Source organism: Serinus canaria, chromosome 13 (assembly GCF_022539315.1).
Source record: "Serinus canaria isolate serCan28SL12 chromosome 13, serCan2020, whole genome shotgun sequence".
Classification (NCBI taxonomy): Eukaryota; Metazoa; Chordata; class Aves; order Passeriformes; family Fringillidae; genus Serinus; species Serinus canaria.
In genome coordinates, this window is record NC_066327.1 from 16620964 (window position 1) to 16639269 (window position 18306).

Consider the following 18306-nt stretch of genomic DNA (forward strand, 5'->3'; position numbering starts at 1 on the left):
ATGGGGCAAGACTCAGGAGTCTGGAAAACCATCCTGGCCAGGAGAATGAGCTCCATTTCCTCCTGCACCTGGCAGGCAGCAGAGCCTGCTGTGTGCTCTGCTATCTCTGAAGCCCAGCAGCCTCCCTGCCTCCCAGATTATCTATCCCAGCGTTTATTATTTATTATTATTAGCACACAGTGTTCTCCACCCAAAGTTTAACATCTCAGGGCAGATCCTTCTTGGACAGAGTACAGGGGAGCCTTGATCCACATCATCACCATTCCAGGTGTGCACAGTGTCTTATGATCCTGAAGAAATGGTTTTCAAAAGGAAAGAAAGATCTTTTCCAACAGTAAAAAAGATGAACTGTGAGCAGGAACTCTGCTCCATGCATGAAAACTGTCTAAAAAGCAAACATACAGACAACATTTACACAATAGGCATCTGGCAGCATTTTCAGACATTTTTTTTTAATTTATTCTGACATGCTATAAAGGAATAAATTACACTGTTAAAGAATTACCAGCAATAAAAGTATTTCTTTCTTTCAGCTGGGCTAGAATAGGAGTGAGAAGGAAGACAGCCTGGGGCAGTAACCAATGTGAACTCTGCATGGTGCGAGGCTGCCCCCAAGAACAAGAGGAAATCTGGTCATATCCACTTCACAAGTACTTGAAAGAAAATGCCTTGGTTTCAAACCATCCAAATTTTTTCAAACCATTCCAATTTTTGTCTCCAAAGCAGCAATCATAAGTCAGTCCAGCCGAGGCAGGACATGGCAATGCTCGGAGGCTGCCAATCCTGGGTCTGCAAAAGATGCCATTTCATTTTTAAAAATTCCAATCTTATTATGGAGGGCTGGTCTCAAACAACAGGTTATAAAAATGCAAGACTGCCCCTTCCCCCTCAAGGAAAAAATACAAAATTTATTTAAAAACAAAATGAGGAAGAGTTACAACACTAAATCTAAAATGATTTAGAAAGAAATATGACTTCTTTTGCTTAACAAATGGCCTTAAACTTGGTTTAAAAACAGGGTAATGTAAATTTCTTAAACTGAATTAACAAGGCAAATTAAAAAAATCTCATTTCCTTACAGAAACAGTTTTTAGTTTTTAATGAACTTGTAAACAAAAAAGCTCCCGCTTCAAAATAAAAACAAAATCCCAGATCATATAGATGTTTACAGTGATTACATTTATCTAAGCAACTTACATACAGGTTCAGTTGTAAGATGTTAACTAAATTTCGTGACAAATATGCTGTTTTTCCTTTTATACCAAGAACATTATAGAGTTAATGCAGAGTCCTAAAGATTATCTAGTAGTCGCTAAGTTTCTCTTAAGTCTTCACTTTAGATGCTGTTATTTCTAGCACAGGTAAGCAGGCAGAGTCTTTCATATGCTTAAAAACTGGAATCTTTGGTTACTACCATGTCAGCTGGCTTGGTATGTTGCACATAGAAGCCAACAACTTTAAGAATGTTTTAAGTGTACAACTTTCAAAACCCAGGGAGGAATAACCAGAAAAGAGTGCACAATTGTGAGCATTTACAATTATCACAACTGTTGCCGAAGACTGTTCATGCCATTCTTCCAAAACAATGAGATCTCATAAGCAGTGTAGTTCAAAGTAAAAAGGTAACAAAAATTGGCATATGCACAATTTTCTCCACTTGTGTGTCAACCATTAGTTAACTTTTCCACTTGAAAAAAATGCAATAGAAAACTGGACACCATGTTTCACTATCTCAGTAATATTCACAATTACAGCTGCTACAACTCAAAGTGCAGCATCACTGACACTGCCCAGAGCCAGTTTATACTGATATTAAGTTCTTTACACCAAGGAAATGGTTGCCCACAGCCACTGGCAAGTGTATCAACTAAAATTTCTAGGATTTGGGGAGTGACAAGTCCTGCTCCGATCTGCTCTGCTTCGTCCCATCCTCGTCACGCTCAGAAACCTGCAAGATAAACACAAGGGCAAACTTACTGATACGGGATGGAAACGAGCAACAGCATTCACAGGAGGAAAATAAAACAGCAGTTATGGTCATTCAAAGGGGAAAATGCTGCTCCATCTGGGAATTGCAGAGTTCCTGGCGTCCATTTCCAAAGGTAACCAGCACTTGCCACAGCTCTGGAGCTCACACACCTCTCACTCACACCTCCTGCTGCACTGGGACACAGGCTGAATGCACCAGCTGGATGCCACATTCCTCCAGCAGGAATTCAGCCCAGCAGTTTGAAAACAAGCTGTGTTATTGCCACTAGGAAACAGGATGTAATTTCATAGGATTGTTTTCTACTCGTCTGCAGTGGCTCATGTTTATATCCCTGAATGTCAAGCTGTCATCTGACTGCAGGGCGCTCTCCAGAACCGCAGTGTCACACGGCCAGGCAGGGGATCACTCACCTTACAGTAACTGCTGTCACCACAAAGCCACAGCAGCACGCTCTGGGCACCCACAACAAGGCAGCACCTGGGACACCCACTGGGCAAGCAGCACACCTCAGCCTTTGGAAGGACAGGTGCTGACTCACATGACAGGGGAGGTGGTGCACACACAGCAATTCTTTTAATGTTCAGAATTCCAAATGACATTGGGGGATAGGGAGAGTACAGGAACACTCAGAGATCTCCAAGAACCAGTTACTGCAGGCTAAGCCAGTCCTCCCTCCGTGCTCCTCTCTGGTGACTCAGGTGGCAGGGCTGTGCTTCACACAGGGGACAGCAGCCTCAACCAAAGATGGCCTTGCCAAGCGAGTTTCCGTTCTGGCTGCTCTCCAGACAGGACGGTTCTGCCCATGGGTGAGTTCATCACAGCAACAGCTCCGAGCTTTTGCAACAGAAATCTCTTCTCAGTGAAATACAGACAGAGCTGAGCTCAGCTATAGCTTGTGCTGTCATCCAGAGAGAAGCAAGTGCAAACAAGTCTTACTAGTCTGACATTCTGTCCAAAATGTATCTGGAGAGCACCCAGAAAATGGCTTGAACTCTTCCAGAACTGGCTACAGGTCATTTAAAGAGGTTCAATAACTTCTTTCAAACGTAGTGTTGATGCACTGAGAGACAATTCTCTTTATCCAGCACTGGTCATTTAAAAAAAAAAATCATGCACCAGAATCAAGACAGTCATTCCCACTTGAGTGCAAGTTCCCACAGAAAGCCCAGGAACTCCTGAGTTCCCTAATCCCTACTTGATGTACACAAAAATTATGTTGTTTTTCCATTTAGTGTGTTCAGCAGAGAACACTGATTCATCTTTTGAACCACTTTCTCCATCAAAGGAGCCAAAACAAAGTCAACAAAGGAGAGTGTGGAAAGAAATAGATCAACTGATTGCTTCAGAAGCCTGAGTATTTCACAAGAAATGGGAGCCTGAACCTGAGGACAAAGGACACTCTACCAAATGATCTGCTGCTCTTATAACTCCTCAAACCCAAGGTAATATGGGCAGGAGAATGTCCAGCTACAGAGAGCAACAGGGAGCTGGACTCAACTCAAAATGTCCCTTCCAAGTCCTGTAAAGACACAGCCCAACCACAGCTGTCAGGTGAGATGGAGATACTCAGAGCACACAGAGCACTGCTGGCATGAGGAACGTGCTGGAGAGTCCATGGTGGCATCTCTTCCACAGCTCCTCACTCCAAACAGGGCCAAATCATCACTCCTTGTCCCTCTGAGGTGTTACCCAAACCTCTGAAAATCTCTGTGCTACATGAGGGATCCTCAAATTGCTTTATTATTATCATGGCTGAAGATGTGATTGACAGGGGAGCAGCAATTACTGCAGTGTAATTCCCTAAAACCTCCTCAGTGTGAAATGCTCAGACTTTGTGTACTCTCCATTTCTCCAGACAAGCAAGTGAGAAGGATTCAGGAGTCAATAATTCTAATTCTGAAGCAGAGAAGTCTCAGTCTGTTCTGAGCAATCCTGCCACCACCACAGGCACCCAGCAAATATTAATGGACCTGCTGATAGCCTGGCAGAATCTCCACTGCCAGGAGTTAAAAGCACCTCTCCCAAACGAACCTGGTAGACTTTATCCTGCAGATTGACTGCCTGAGTCACTTTTATGACTGAGGGAAGCTGAGAGTAAGCACAGTTACAAATCACACCTGAACAACTGCTGCTCTGGCAAAAGAGAGGCAGCCCAACTTCCCCGAGTCAGCAGAGCTCTGTCTGCTGGAACAGTTCACCTCTCCAAGTTCCAGACCAGCTGATCTGGCTGTTACAAAAGACACTGAACACAGTTCCAGAGAAGGGCAGGGAAAAAAAAAACTGAAGAGAAAAAAAGGCCATGGACAGAACAGGTTATTCTAGAATCAAGCAGAGTATTTAGCCTGGATAAACTCTAGGATTCATTGATGATTTAACATGGATCTGAGTTAAGGAAATCAGGAATATCTGTAAATGAGCACACTGGACAAACAATCTGAATCTGTGCTTCCCTGGCCCATCCTGACCAGATGCAAATCTTCAACAGCACTTTACAAATAACTGCACCTGTACACTGCTATTTGCAGGACTCCTGTTCAGTGGATAGGGTTACCAGAGAGGTAACATTTGATACCAGGAAGCCTTTTGAGCCACTTCTACACAGGCTTTGCTACAGCAACTACAAAAGAATTTAACTGAACTCCAGAAAAAATAACCAGCATTTCATCCTCTCCAGTGTGACAGAGCATCCAAGCCACACTGCCTCCTCCTTCAGCTTAGCTGGGTTCAAAAAAATCTTCATTAATAGGCAGAATTCCCCACAAAAAGACATGTAGGATTTTAGGACTCTGGAAATCTTTACTTTGCTGAAGAGATGAAGCCTCTGAAGTCTCCAGATGTTTGCCAAGCACTGCTTTAATGCTCTGCTGACATCACAGCTTGATCAACCCAAAGGTCACAAGCCTTTCTTGGTGATGGGGAGGGGAGAGTCATTCCCCAAAACCCCCAATGAAATTGTGCTGAAACCCCAGGAATTTCATCTCAGCTGAAGCAAGGGCTGTCTCCCAAGGGACAGTGTGCTAAGGAAGGTAAATCATGAATAGAAATGGTCTGAGGCTCCATGGCAAAGCTCCCCTGCTCACCCCTGGCAGTGAGCTCAGCTCTGCTCTCTGGCACTGAAGCAGCACTTCAAGGTGCAGGCAGATAATCACTTTAATGACCTTTCCTTTCTTCACACACAGCTCTGGCAGAGACTGTCTGAGGCAGGAGAGCAGCACGTTAAACCTCAGAACACTTCAGCCAGACTGTTTCACCAGCTCACAACCTGATTTTCAGGGCAGGTTCCACTTACAGATCACCACCTCCTGCAAAGCCCTCACTTTGGGCATGAGCTGTTGTGAGGAATGTGCATTTCTGCTCAAATTATCTTCTCCTGCTGGAACAGCCAACCCCTCCACACCCCAGTTTGGGCTGGGTTCTGAACTTCAGTCAAAGTTTCTCTATTTCAGGAAGCAATCCAAGCCCAGGTGCTTAATCACCCAGTCTGCTACTGGTGCTGCAGCTGCAGGAACTGGTTTCCAGCCTGTCAGATCCAGGCACTCTATGCCAAAAATCTGACACTTAATGGCATCTCTGAATTTTATTTTTTTTTTCAAGAACCACTTCAATCTTGGGAAAAGCAGCAGGTGTTTTAATACTTCATTTATTCTGAACAAAATGTGGTTTTTTGATAGCTATTTTGACTAAAGACACCTGGTAAGGTTTGAATGCTCCCACACTATGTGAAGAACAATGTTTAAGTTTATTGTAAACACTTCTGCATTTCTTTGATTTCCAGGATTGTCATGTTAGCAAGTATGTAATTTTATCCATATAAAAATGACAGACAAGAGGTACTGAAGAGCAGCAATGCCTCAGTACAGAATTTAAACCTCACTTCTCTATTCTCAGTCACACAATCTCATTAGTTTCAATTTTATCCACAGCCCAGCTGCAGGAATTGGTTTCATGGCATGACTGGCTCACAGATGTGGCAGTTTCATCCTAGTGACTTACCAGACTCACACCAGCACATTTGCATCACAAGACAAAGAAAAAAAAAATTTTAAAAGCTTCTAGACCATGTGGGAAAAAAATTCATGTGTCTTCTCAGAACTCAGTTTTCAGTTATTACACAATTACATTTGAACATGTCACAACATTTCCCTTTGAAACCATAACCTAGAAACATCAAAAAATCATCAGGAAACCTGAAGCCCCACCCCAGAGCACCCAGATACGTCAGAAAATTGTGAGTTGGTGATCCACAGCAGTTTGGGGTTACTGCCTGATTTAGACAAGGCTTTTTGAGCTCACTGGTCCCTTCCTTGAACTCTGGACCAAATCTCTCAATGTAAACCCACTGCAGGAAGCCAGAGCAGTCACAATTTTCTCTTCCCAGTGTTTGAGGCATACAGAACAGAAGCAAACCCACAGCACTGTACCAGCTGCCACAGAGCAGAACCCAAAGTCTCTAGATCCTTGCCTAGTCAATGAGAATTATCCCTTAAAAAGTGTTAGGTCTAGGATTTTGGATTGCATTATATATTTATACATATATAAGGGCATATATATGTATATATATAAATCAAAATAAATAAAAATGTCACATTCCCAACACCAAGTCAGTTTCTTGTTTTGGAAAGTGGTTAATGCGGGAGCAAAAGATGCAGTGGTTAAAAATGACCCAACATCCCCAGAAGAAATGATATGAATAACAAGGACATTTTGGTATAAAGTTAGTAGTCAAATTCTCCAAGGACGTCTTTTGGTTTTGCTTTTGAATTTAAGAGCCAAATGTAGTTTTTAAACCACCTCCTTGATCTAACACTTGGAATTGCCGCCGTTGTCCAAATTCGTGGAATTTTTGTTTTTCCTGTAACGTCACTTGGTTCTTGGCTACTAACCTTTCATGTTACTCTTGGATTTGTCAGTTTGCTTGCCTGTGGGGGTTTGGGCCTGCTGCCCCTGCCCACTGGAAGAGGCTGCCTGCTGTGCTGCTTTCTGCTTTAACATTGTCCAGTCGAATGTGTAGTCATACTGGTGGTTCAAGGTCCTGCAAGAGAGGGAAATGCTCTGCTGTAACACATCTGAGCAAACACCAAGCCCTGCCTGAAATCCCACAACTAGGGGATAGCTCCTTCTCTAAGCTGCTTTAGAGATTATGAATGGTATAGAAATGCTAAGTATTACTAACTTAAAGGGATTCTTGCAGCAAGCCCAAATGCCAGCCAGCAGCATTTACTCATTGCTTACACAAAGGTCTGCACTTGTGGAAGCAGCACTTCCTCCCAGCCCAGCTCACTCACCGTCTGCACTGAGCTTCTGAGCTTTTTTTTTTTTTTAAATATAGATATAATTTCAAGGAAAGACTGCAGTATTGTACATCATTGAATAGGAATTCTTTGGATTCCAGAAACCCGGGGGGAGACTCGAGAGATCAGTACCAGCCCTTCTTTTGACAGATGCTGTTCACAGCACAAGGTGGAGTTTATGTTCCAGTTGCTCTAACGAGCTCAATGAAGCAGCACTATTCTCCTCCACTGACATCTCTCTCCTGGGAACCACTGCTGGGCCCAGCACCAATTTCAAAACATAAAAAGCTTCAAAGACTTCTACCAAGGGGTCAGTTTCTTGATGGTAGTTGCAACAGAACCTGAAGCATGGGCTCAACCCTGTGGTCACATCACATAATGCAAAAACAAGAGAATCTTTTCCCTTTATGTTTAACATTGAACAGTAATTTTCAGGTCCTTTAAACAGCTTTTGAAGCCCTGAAATGAAAGGGAGCCCCAGAACTCCCTACACCACACACACAGGAGCTGCTCTCTGCAGTACCAGTCCCACAGAGCAGTTCCCAACTGGATCCCTGAGAAGTTTCTGTACTTTTCCACTTGGAGACTGACCTGAAAAGAATACGGAATAATTGCCTCAGGTACATGTAATCTGGTGCCTCTTCAAAGCGCAGGCCACGACAGTAGTTCAGGTACATGGCAAATTCTGCAGGGAACCCCTGTAAATCAACAGTGTTAATCAAGCCATGGCTCGTAGCAAAAACCTCCTACCAAAGGCAAAAAGATGTACATCTGTCTCTAACAGCAGAGGAAAACTGGTTGAAGATGCATGAATTAATTCCACTTTGCCCTTAGTTGTTAATGTGTTCTGTAGTTCAGCATGTGGACTTGCTCAGGTACACATTCCTGCCCCACAACTGTTACCTCATGGGTGGTTTGCAATCCTAAGCTCTCTGCTACCAGAACCTTCAACATTTAACTTATTTATAAAGCACACTGTTCATCCTAATTAAACCTTGTTCTTATCAACTCTCTAAAAGAATGATAATTATCTGGTGAGAGATTCACTCTTGTTTCCTTGATAATCTGCTTGAACATAGTAGAGACAAGGTCAGTTAACAAGCATTAAGTGTGAAAACTTAAATTATGAAAACCTCTGTCAAAGAATTTCTGCTTTACATTTTTAAACATTTAATGTTGTATTAAAGCCTGCCTGTAATAGGCAATAGCACACAGAACGGTGCTGTAAAAAATCACAGGGTGTAACATCCCTGGAAGTTCAAGGCCACACTGGATGGAGCTCTGAACAACCTGGACTAGTGGAGGGTGTCCCTGTCCCCAGCAGGGGGTTGGAACGGGGTTATTTGTAAGGTCCCTTCTTGGGAGATGCTGTCAGACTCTGGGGATAGAGATGTGCAGGACTAGAAAGTGCAATCCTTGGTGCTGCTGTCTGAGAGGCACAAACCCTGCTGTGTTCTCAAGGATCTTGGTTAAGAAGCACTCAGATGCCATAGTGCAAGAGGAATCTAAAGACTCAAAGGAAAACCTTGGAAAAACAAAGATCACTTGCACCCAATTCCACTACAGCCACTCCTTGAGTAAGGGCAGACAATATGAACCCTCCTGGAGAGGCACAAAGTGGATGTGGGCGAGCCAGACAGCTCCACCTTGGTTACTTATTTACTTCTGATGTCAAACCTGCACTGTAACTGAACAAGCCTCACCTAAGAGAGCTGGGAGCTTGCACAGCCAACAGTCAGCAAAACCTGAATGATGGTGGCATGAACTTTGCCAAGGAGCAGCAGCAAATGCTGCCCTGAACACACATTCCCAGTGTCGCTGGGTGGCCAAACACAAGGCACCCAGTGCCTGCCAAAGTAGTATTATTCAGCAGCAAATGCCATGTGAGGCTATTTAATATGTTGGCTCAAGTTTAGGGGAAAAAAACAACAAACAACAAACCAAACAAAAAAAGAATTTTCATTTCACAGTATGACATCATTTGGAAACACTTACCTTACACAAAACCTCAACAGGAGTGGACATTTTCTTTTCACTAATCTTTTCATACTTTTGCTTCTTTGTTGCAGCCTGTGGAACATGTAGGTCACAATATAAGAGATATTGTGCAACACTGGATTAACAAGGACAGCAGCAAAAAAAAAAAAAAAATGACAAAAATCCTTTGGTCAACCATAAGTATTTTATGTGAAATCTCCAAGTCCCACACACTTATTGCAAAGAGAATGAAGGTCAATCTGGTATTAAGATTTGGCCACAGTTTAATACCATTTGTCGCAGTCTAATGCTTCCATCACATGGCACAGCTCGTGTAGTTCTAGCTGCTGCTTTTGTCCATTAACCACACCAGACTTGCAGCTACATTTGCCAAAGTTGTATTAATTCCCACTCAGTGCCCCATTCAGGGCTGCCTGGTGCTTCAGCAGCCTTTACATTCATTTGCAGCTGAGGAGTTCCAGTGGCCCACAAGCCGCTGCCTTTTTAGAAACTGTGCAGCTGCAACACCATTGGAATTACACAACTCTCACACGAAGAAAGAAAAACAATTAAAACATGAAAACCAATCACTGGAGTAGAAATAAGTGAAATAAGAAATGTCTGCCACGTTTGTAGCTGGCTCCCATACATGGAAATCCTGAACAAGCCTGCTGCAGTTAATAATTATTCAGCTGTGCCATAACCTGGACTGAAGACACCACTGAGGCTGAACTTGCCAGGCAAGAGATTATTTCCATGCTCTCTCCAGCAATTCAAAAAGCCACTAACAATGTTATTTTTTATTTCCCAAGGGGGCCTCAGCCTGCAACAGGACAATAACTGGCAAAGATGATGTCAGCTATTGTTTAGCATAAATTTTAAGACAGTCCAACAATGCACATTTTGCCTGCTGCATAAGAGGCAGAATCCACAGTCTATAAATATCAAGCTTTGGGAAAAGCTGCTTTGTACAACTGAGGCTAAACATTATATAAACCCACCTGGCAGGCAGAAGCATGCTACCCAAACATGAAAAAAAATATTAAAAGGGTGGGGGAGGGAAAAAAAAAGCATCATAACCTACCTTTAATCCTTGCCAAGGCAGACTGGTTCTGTTAAAGTACATCAATACATAGCCTAGAGACTCCATGTCATCCCGACGACTGCAGGAGGAAAAACACAAGGAATTACAAATTCTGCCATTTCTTACTTTATTCCACAGTGCTAGCATTTAAAATTTTAAATTAAAAAATAATTCAGGAATAAACCCTAAGATAGGAAGAGATCCTATTAATTTCTTAAGCAAGGAATATTCTGTAGGTATTGTGTGTTCTAAGCTGCCACCTGCAGTCACACTGATTTGGGTAACAAAAATTAAAAATTTTGGAAAATGGGAAAAAAAAAACCAAACAAAAAAATAACCAAAAAACCAAAAAACCACCAACCATGAAATGTCTTTCCTGCCTTCTTAAGTAGCTTGGGTAGAAACTGAAGATTTTCCTGTAGGAACCATGGAATGCATTGTAGGAGAGAATGAGGTTAATGAGGTCAATAAGGCTGTAACATCTTGTCAGTCACATTTCTCCCTGAACCTTGGCTCAGTCTGGGATCAATCCTGACCACCTGGTCCCTAAGGGGCACTGCTCCTTTCTTCTTTGCCTTCTGTCAAAACCCCCTGAGCTGCCTCTGATTTTAAAAGGCAGCAATATTTATGGAGCTGCATGAATCAATCTGAGAGGTGCCTCTGCCTTCTTCCCACCAAAGTCTGTTCCAAGACAGCTGCAGAACTCCAAAGTGATATAGCTGAGAACTTGCACAAACTCTCATGCAAAAGGCTTCAAATGCTTTCTGCCCTGCACATGTTCCTCATCCCCACTCTGGCCACATGAACATGACTGCACTTTGCTCACAGCCGTCCTGAGCACCAAGAGCAGCACAGTTCACTGGAGTGGAAAACACACTCCAGGATTTTTTTTCCTCTTGGCAAAGCTGCCTCTTCCCAGCTGTGGTAAAATCGCATTTTTCCTCTGGCTGCCCCTCTGCAGCTGACATCTATTTAGTATGAGGCAGAAAAATAACTTCTTTTTCTCCTCCCTGCTCCCTTACGGGGACAGCCTGGTGGGTTTTGCTGCTGCTCTCTTACCCAGAGAAGGATTTAAAGGGTGGCAGGACAGACTCTACTCCTCCCACCCCAACAAGGATCAAAAGGCTGACAGTGGCATTGCAAACAGGATTACACACAAAGGTGAGGCAAAAACAGCTCCCCAGAAGTGGGAACAGGCTCTAACCTGATCTACCTGCAGATCTTGGTAGGAGAAGAAAGAAGCTGGTGATGTTTTGTGTTCTAGCCCAGCCAATAGAACCAGAACAGCCCCCTCACTCACGGGCCAGCTCTGTGACCCTTTGGGAACAAAGGCAAAGCTATCCCAGGGGAAAATCAGCTTGGCTCCAGAAAGCTTTGAGCACAAGGCCAGAAAAGCTCTGCCGTGCCCAGGGAAGAGGGGATTGGTTCCCTCCCCTCAGATCATCTCAGCTGCAACACGAAACCACAGACAAAGGGCTGAAAAATGATACTGAGCCCACAAATTCCAGCCTGCAAAACTTGCTAATTCCATTAGAACTGCAGATTTTAATCACCAGCAGCATTCAGTGAACCTGTACAGGGCCATGACATGGAATTATGTTTTCTGAGAAGGCAGTGGTAAATTCAGAAGCAATAAAGGGATTAAGAGTATCCATCCCCCAACCAGCTCATTGTTTTAATATTTAATGCAATGATCTTGTAGTAGGAAACATTTAGTTCTGTAAATCAGCAATGGGCACATTATTACAATATATTGATAAAAATAGTTTTCAGGATTTGGAAAACAGGACAATCCTCTCCATTATTAAAATAAATACCACTGCAAACAGCTCCCTGAGCACAGCTGTCATTACCTGTAAGAAAACATGTTCTGTAACAGTTAAAAGTACAGGACTAGAGGTTGAAATATTCTGCCATAAGCTCCAGAACTGGTTTCTCCTGATTACAGGAATGCATTACTTCTTTGCCTACTGCTGCCTTGACCTAGACAGTTTAGCAGCTTTTAGCAAGCACCAACCTACATTTCTAATTATAACACAATTCCCATTACCAGCAGATATGGTGAAAAATTCAACTAAACTCAATTTTTGGTGCCCAACTAAATTCAAAAGCATCATCCTTTGCAGATCCCTCTTTCACTCTCAGGTGCAAGCACAGATATTCCCTTACCAGAACTGCTTGGGATCTGTGAAATGCATTTATTTCAGAAGTGACACCTGTCATTATCTCCCTGAGCCACATGCCAAGCTGGCTTAAATAATGGCACTGACAGACAATAAAATACCCTGAAGGAACCTTAAGGAAATTAAAGTAAAAAAGAAAACATGGAGCATTTAAAAGCACCATTTGTGGGTTCCATGTTCTGTTGAAGCTGACCACGAGAAATTCTGTCATTCTCATCTTGGTTAACACAAAGGTCAGAGGCACAGACATTCCTGGAAGCTTTAACTATCCAAGAGAGGTAAAGCCACACTCTTCAGCTATCCAATACAACTTTTAGGCTGTAAGGAGGAGAGGCATCCCTTGATATCCCAGAAATACCTAACACTTCTAAACAACCTGAAGTGCTCTCTCCACTAGAAAATGCCAGGATTCTGCAGGAACAAAATGCCTTTGGTCCAGAAGATAAAAATGTGTTTGTTGATTAAGCAAAGCTCTGATAAATATATCCACACACATGTGTACATACCTACAGACATAAAACTAAAATACAGTGTGACTGAAGGTATTTAAGTCTTGCTTGCAGGCAAAAGGAGAAATAATGGTTTACTAAGTTGAAGAGTGGGAAAACAGGCCAGACACCAGCTTTAGAACACCCTTTCTGCTTACAGAAAGGCCTCTCAAGCCAGTCAGCAGTCCTGCCAACAGGTACCAACACATCAGCAAAGTGCACCATTTTATGTGTGAAGGGCCTCTGACACGCCCACATCAAAGTATGGCTTAGCCTTTAAAAAGCCAAAATAATATGCAGAACATCCAGCTGATGTCTGCAAGACACACAGTCTCTTCAAGAAGCAAATGAGGTGCTTGGATTTTCCCCCTCTCCTTCCACAGGCAGACAAAAGGAAGAACACTTGCAAAGAGATGGAAACACTTTTCATACAAAATGAGCTCAGACTCTTCAGAAGCTTCCAAAGACCACCCTGCACCCTCCAGAAGGTTGCACTCACCTCTGCTCAATGCCAAGGTGTGCATTGATGCTGGCATATCGAGCTGTGCCAGTGAGATTTTTGTCTTCTCTGTATGGTATGTGTTGCCTTGTCCTGTTGTCCCGGTACTTTTTGGCCAAACCAAAGTCAATAAGGAATAACTTCAAGAGAAATGAAAATAGGTTAGATTCCTACCCAAAAACCCAAATTCCCAACTTCTTTCACTAGGCATTAGCTATGTTTTAAGACACCCAGACAATGTAACAGCCTACAGTTAAAAGAAGCAAAGTAACAGTGCGGAGGCGCAACCAGCTTTAACTAGTCAGTTAAAAACTCAATGGTGAATTAGTTCAAGCCTTTTCTCAATCCCCTGCAATGGATTAGATGGTGCTGCTCAGCCTCTGGAGCTTAGTTCTACCACTATTTTCTATCACTACTGTAGTCTGCTGACTGCAGTGCACTCCTGAGGGAGGAAGATGTGTGAAAGCACATCCCAGACCCCACTGGCACCAGAGCAGGGCACACACATGGAGCTAAGGGCAGCTTCATGCACAGGGCACATCCTGCAACCTCCTGTCCTAAAGAACAGTGTCCATTCTGCAGAGCACAAGGCCAAAACCTTCCTCAGCAAACAAGACAGCTTGTTCTTGGCTCATTTTAAGGCTCCCAGCACACTGCCACTGCAGCAGGACAAACTTGCTGGTTTTAACACAACCAGGAAGCTGGAGCCAAGGAATGGATCCAATTTGGGTTTCTAATAACCAAGCTTACCCAATGATTTGGTATTTAGCAACCTGAGTGTGTGGTAATTAGTGTGTGGTAATCAGTGCTGCCAGCCAGCCCACCTACAAAGGGTCATCCAGGCTGTACTTTCTTGGGCAAGATTTCAGGACTAGGCAAAAAAAACTGAGGCAGAAAGAAGTACCTAAAGAACCTTTCAAATTCTAGCACTCAGACTTCAAGCTGCAAATCCTGATTCCAACACTGGATTAATGCTACAGGATCAAGAACTGCAATCCCTACAGACTGATCAGTGCTCAAAAGTAACTTGGGTGGGGGCAGAACGTGGCAGAAAGAAGACATTTAAAGTTTGATAAAGTCTCAGTAAAAACCAACTCAGTATCACCTTAAAGCTGACTCCAGAACTGAAGATAAACCTTTAAAAGCAAGCTGGAGACTAAAATACATCCAAGGCTGAAATGGGGGGGGAGGGTGTCACTGGCACACTGGAAGTGCTGTGAACTAGGAAGTTCAACTCTGTTTGAAGTATCCAAGATACTGAAAGTTTCTGAATTGCAGAGTAGCTATGGCTCAGAATTCTGATTCAAGAAGATTTACCAACTACAGTAGCCTAGACAGGAAAAAAAACCAAAGCTAAAATCCTCTTAATCTACTGGTGTCAGGGCAGAAAACCTGGGGTTGAAGTCTTACCATGATTTACATGCAAACACAAAGCACTGCAGTGCTACATTTGCTGTTCAGTTGAAAGTCATCCTGAAAGCCCAGAATGCTTGGAGCAAGGGACATGAACCCAAGTTTTTAAATCAACATCACTGCTCAGACAGCTCAGCAAGGTGTGGGTCTTGGCTGTGCTGCACCTACTACAGGCAGCTACTCAGTGAGCATGGATATGTTCCCTAGCTACCAGGAAATCACCTGATATGCCAGGAAATATTTGATATTGAATCCCAAAGCAGACAGTCTAAGGCTCTATGTGATTGCTCTGCTGTGACTTTCCTAGAAGCAAAGCCTGAGCTCAAATGCAATCCCTCATTTTCTGATTTGGCCCACAACACAGACCTGTAAGTGGCTATTATTTTAGAGCAGCAGCTTCCCTGGGGAAGTTTGCTCTGTTCCCTAGCTCAGGATCAGTCTGTGTTTCCCTGTGGATGGGCTGAAGGCAAAGGAGTGAGCCCCTCCTGGAGAGAATTAAGCTGGGAGACACAGCCCAGTTTGGATGAGCACAGAACGTCCCAGTGCCAGTTCCCAGATAACCTCACACCACCTTCATTCTGTTTGTTGCACTATCAGCAGGAAACTGGAGAAGTAGGGCACGATTTTTGCCAAGAGCAACTAGAGAAGTAGATCAAAGTCTGTGCCTCTGATAAGAAAGTTTCAGAAGCAGACAACAGAAGCCTGTCAGCTTGTGTACAGCAGGAATCCGCCTGGGATTTAATCCATGGAGACTACTCTGGAAAGCTGTGGACCAATGGCCAAGCTCCTGAGCAGTGATTCATATTCAGCAATTTCCAGCTGTCCTGCTACCAACTGGCAAATGTCTTCCTCTCTCTGCAATTCATCTTCAATTCAAGAGTCAGAAATATGAAATTAGACACTACAAGATAAGCTCCTGCTTCTCCAAGATGCAGCTTGTTGGAGTAATTTCAGTTTTTAAGCAAAATGGATGAAAATATGAAGTCTTCATTACACATTTGGGGTGGTTTTGAAAGGAAACTGCACGGGGAGGAGTCTGGCTGGAGTGGTAACAACTTCTCCATGTGCATCCATAGGAACTGCAGGAAACCTTCAGCAAGGCAAGCAGGAGCCCTGCTATTTCATGTCTATCCTTCACCACACTTTGAGGAGATTGCCTTTTGAGTTGGAAAGACCACAAATAAAACCTGCACCTGAAATCAAGCACGTACATTTAGCCCTATCAAAGTTTAGAAATAATTCCACAATTTAAACAAGCGCCACAGGGAAACATCTTAGTAATGTTACATGTTTGCCAAGTATGTCTGAATAATGCCAACATAAGAGGTGCTTTTGCAAGGTCTACATTCTCCAGAAAAACAAAATAAAAAACAAAAAATAAACCAAACAAAAAAAAGAGAACCGAAACAAAAAATAAAGCACATGAATTTGGGGTTGAGGTTGGAATAGGAGACAGTTCAGACCTGGTTTAATCCTGAGAAAGATGGGTCCTGAGAAGTACTAACAGTCATGCTTCTTTTCCTCTTCCCCACTGGAGATTCTAAACACTGAACAAACAATAGAGGGTGGCAGTGCATCAAACAGTCTTGCTTACATTGCAACATTGGCCGGCGCAGACAGGCAACACCGAGGCGTTCGAGAAAGAACAGGGTAGCCAAATGCCATCCTTCTTCCACCAAGCACTGTAGTTTTCAAAAAAACTGTATCTTTCCATCTTTTTTTTTGAGTCATTTTTGGTTATTTATAGTAGTAGTATTTTTTTTTTCCAAGGAGAAAATTTGACAGATGGGACAAGGTAAATTTCAACTGTGAGCCGCTCCAAAATGGCACTGCCTTAACCAGGGATAGCAATGGTGACATTTGGCTCTATTAAAAAAGGAAATTCAAGTTTTTGCTTGCAAAAGCAGCCTTTGGTTCCACAAACTGCCCTTCCCCCATAAGATATTTAGAAAAAGTAAATCTTCAGTAAGGAAGAGGTAGAAGGCATTTAGTCACCTTAAAGTTTACTTTCATAAGCATGCAGGGCTTATTTCTAGCAGAGCTGGAAATTCATCTTTTAAGGTGGGAGCAAAATTTCTCCCAATCACCAAATTAAAATTTGGGGAAAAAATCAAATTTTTTTTTTTTATAATATAACTGACAGGAAGCTACTGGAACAAGATTACCATGCTTTTCTAGTCTTTGTGGTTGATTTTCTTTGAACTGTGTAGAGTCATCTCTAAAACCCCCAAAACTACACTTGGTTACAAAAAGAAACATTAAATATTGTATGGTGGCAAATGTTTCCTAGACAAAGCACTTGATTCCAAACTGAAGGAACCCATTCCATACTTTGCTCATGTAAAACTATTAATTTGCACTTGGGTCGGGAAGTAACTCCCTAACCCTCTGAAACATAAGTGAAGCCCATGCCCACAGTGCTTTACCACCATTTCATTGCATGGCTCCCTAAAGGGAAAAAATCAAATGGTTTGTAGGCAATTTTGTCTTTGTTTTCAGCTGATGCAAATCTAATGTGTTCCTCCTCTAAAGTAAGCAGAGCAGCAATTTCTAGGCCATTAATCCACACCAAGATGAACTGGAGTGCAGCAATGCCAACCTAGCATGACTGTGCAAAAGTATAGAAAAATGGCCCAAAAAGAACAATTGGAAATCAGAAACTAAAACTAGGAAAAAAACAAAATAAAAGTTTTCAAGTTCTACTTTGAGTCATGCCAGAGAACTAAGGAGCCTAAACTGCTCAACACAGCAGAGAAAAATAGAGCTGTACAGAGTGAAAGTATGAAACTTGGGAACAAACAAAGTTTAACAGCAACAGGATTACATAAAGACTGTCTTTCAGCTGGAATTACAAGCTTTTCCAACAATGGTTGTCTCTAAACACTCAGTGCATTGCACCTCTTCAGACAAGAGCTGTTATCTCACATTATCCAAGCTTTCCCCTTCTAATGCTCATGGCCCTGAAGTTGGCATTCATACAGGCAAACAAAGGTAAACATTTTGATTACTGGTAGTGCCTAACCAGATGAGACATCCTGGGATGGCATCTAGAGAAGATAAGTGGGAATCTTGCTTCCAATAAACAGCTTGATCACGTACATTTGTCCTGAAGTTAATTTCTAATCAGTAGCATGCTTAATGCATTGCCAATGCTGCCTGTCTGCCCGAGCTCGACATACAAATTGCAGGATTAAGCATATTTCACTCAAGAAAACTAAAAATAAAATGAAAAAGTTGCCTTCCAGGCAGGAAACATGCACTTCTGACTATGTTTACCCATCCCAAAAAGTGTAACAACCTCAGGCCACCCCCCACCCACCCTCAGCTTGTTTCCCCCCACAAAGTAAACTGAGACAAAATTTTTGTTGCACAGCAGGTATT

At 42.8% G+C, this 18306-nt stretch overlaps 1 protein-coding gene across 4 annotated transcripts in view; it reads right to left on the reverse strand.

Moving 5' to 3' along the window:
- Positions 1 to 425: 425 nt before the first annotated feature.
- The window catches only part of CSNK1A1 (casein kinase 1 alpha 1), a 32318-nt gene continuing 14437 nt past the window's right edge, over positions 426 to 18306 (reverse strand). The window contains exons 5-11 of one of the 4 annotated variants that reach the window (XM_018915601.3): positions 16389 to 16472; positions 13513 to 13652; positions 10343 to 10421; positions 9277 to 9351; positions 7873 to 7979; positions 6910 to 7022; positions 426 to 1948 (exon numbers count right to left, since the gene is read on the reverse strand). In XM_018915601.3, coding sequence (XP_018771146.1) covers positions 1941 to 1948; positions 6910 to 7022; positions 7873 to 7979; positions 9277 to 9351; positions 10343 to 10421; positions 13513 to 13652; positions 16389 to 16472 — 606 coding nt within the window. In that variant the 3' untranslated portion in view covers positions 426 to 1940. Of the gene's footprint in view, positions 1949 to 6868; positions 7023 to 7872; positions 7980 to 9276; positions 9352 to 10342; positions 10422 to 13512; positions 13653 to 16388; positions 16473 to 18306 lie in introns of those variants that run through there. The other 3 variants (XM_009091541.4, XM_009091543.4, XM_009091542.4) reach the window with 3 other exon arrangements.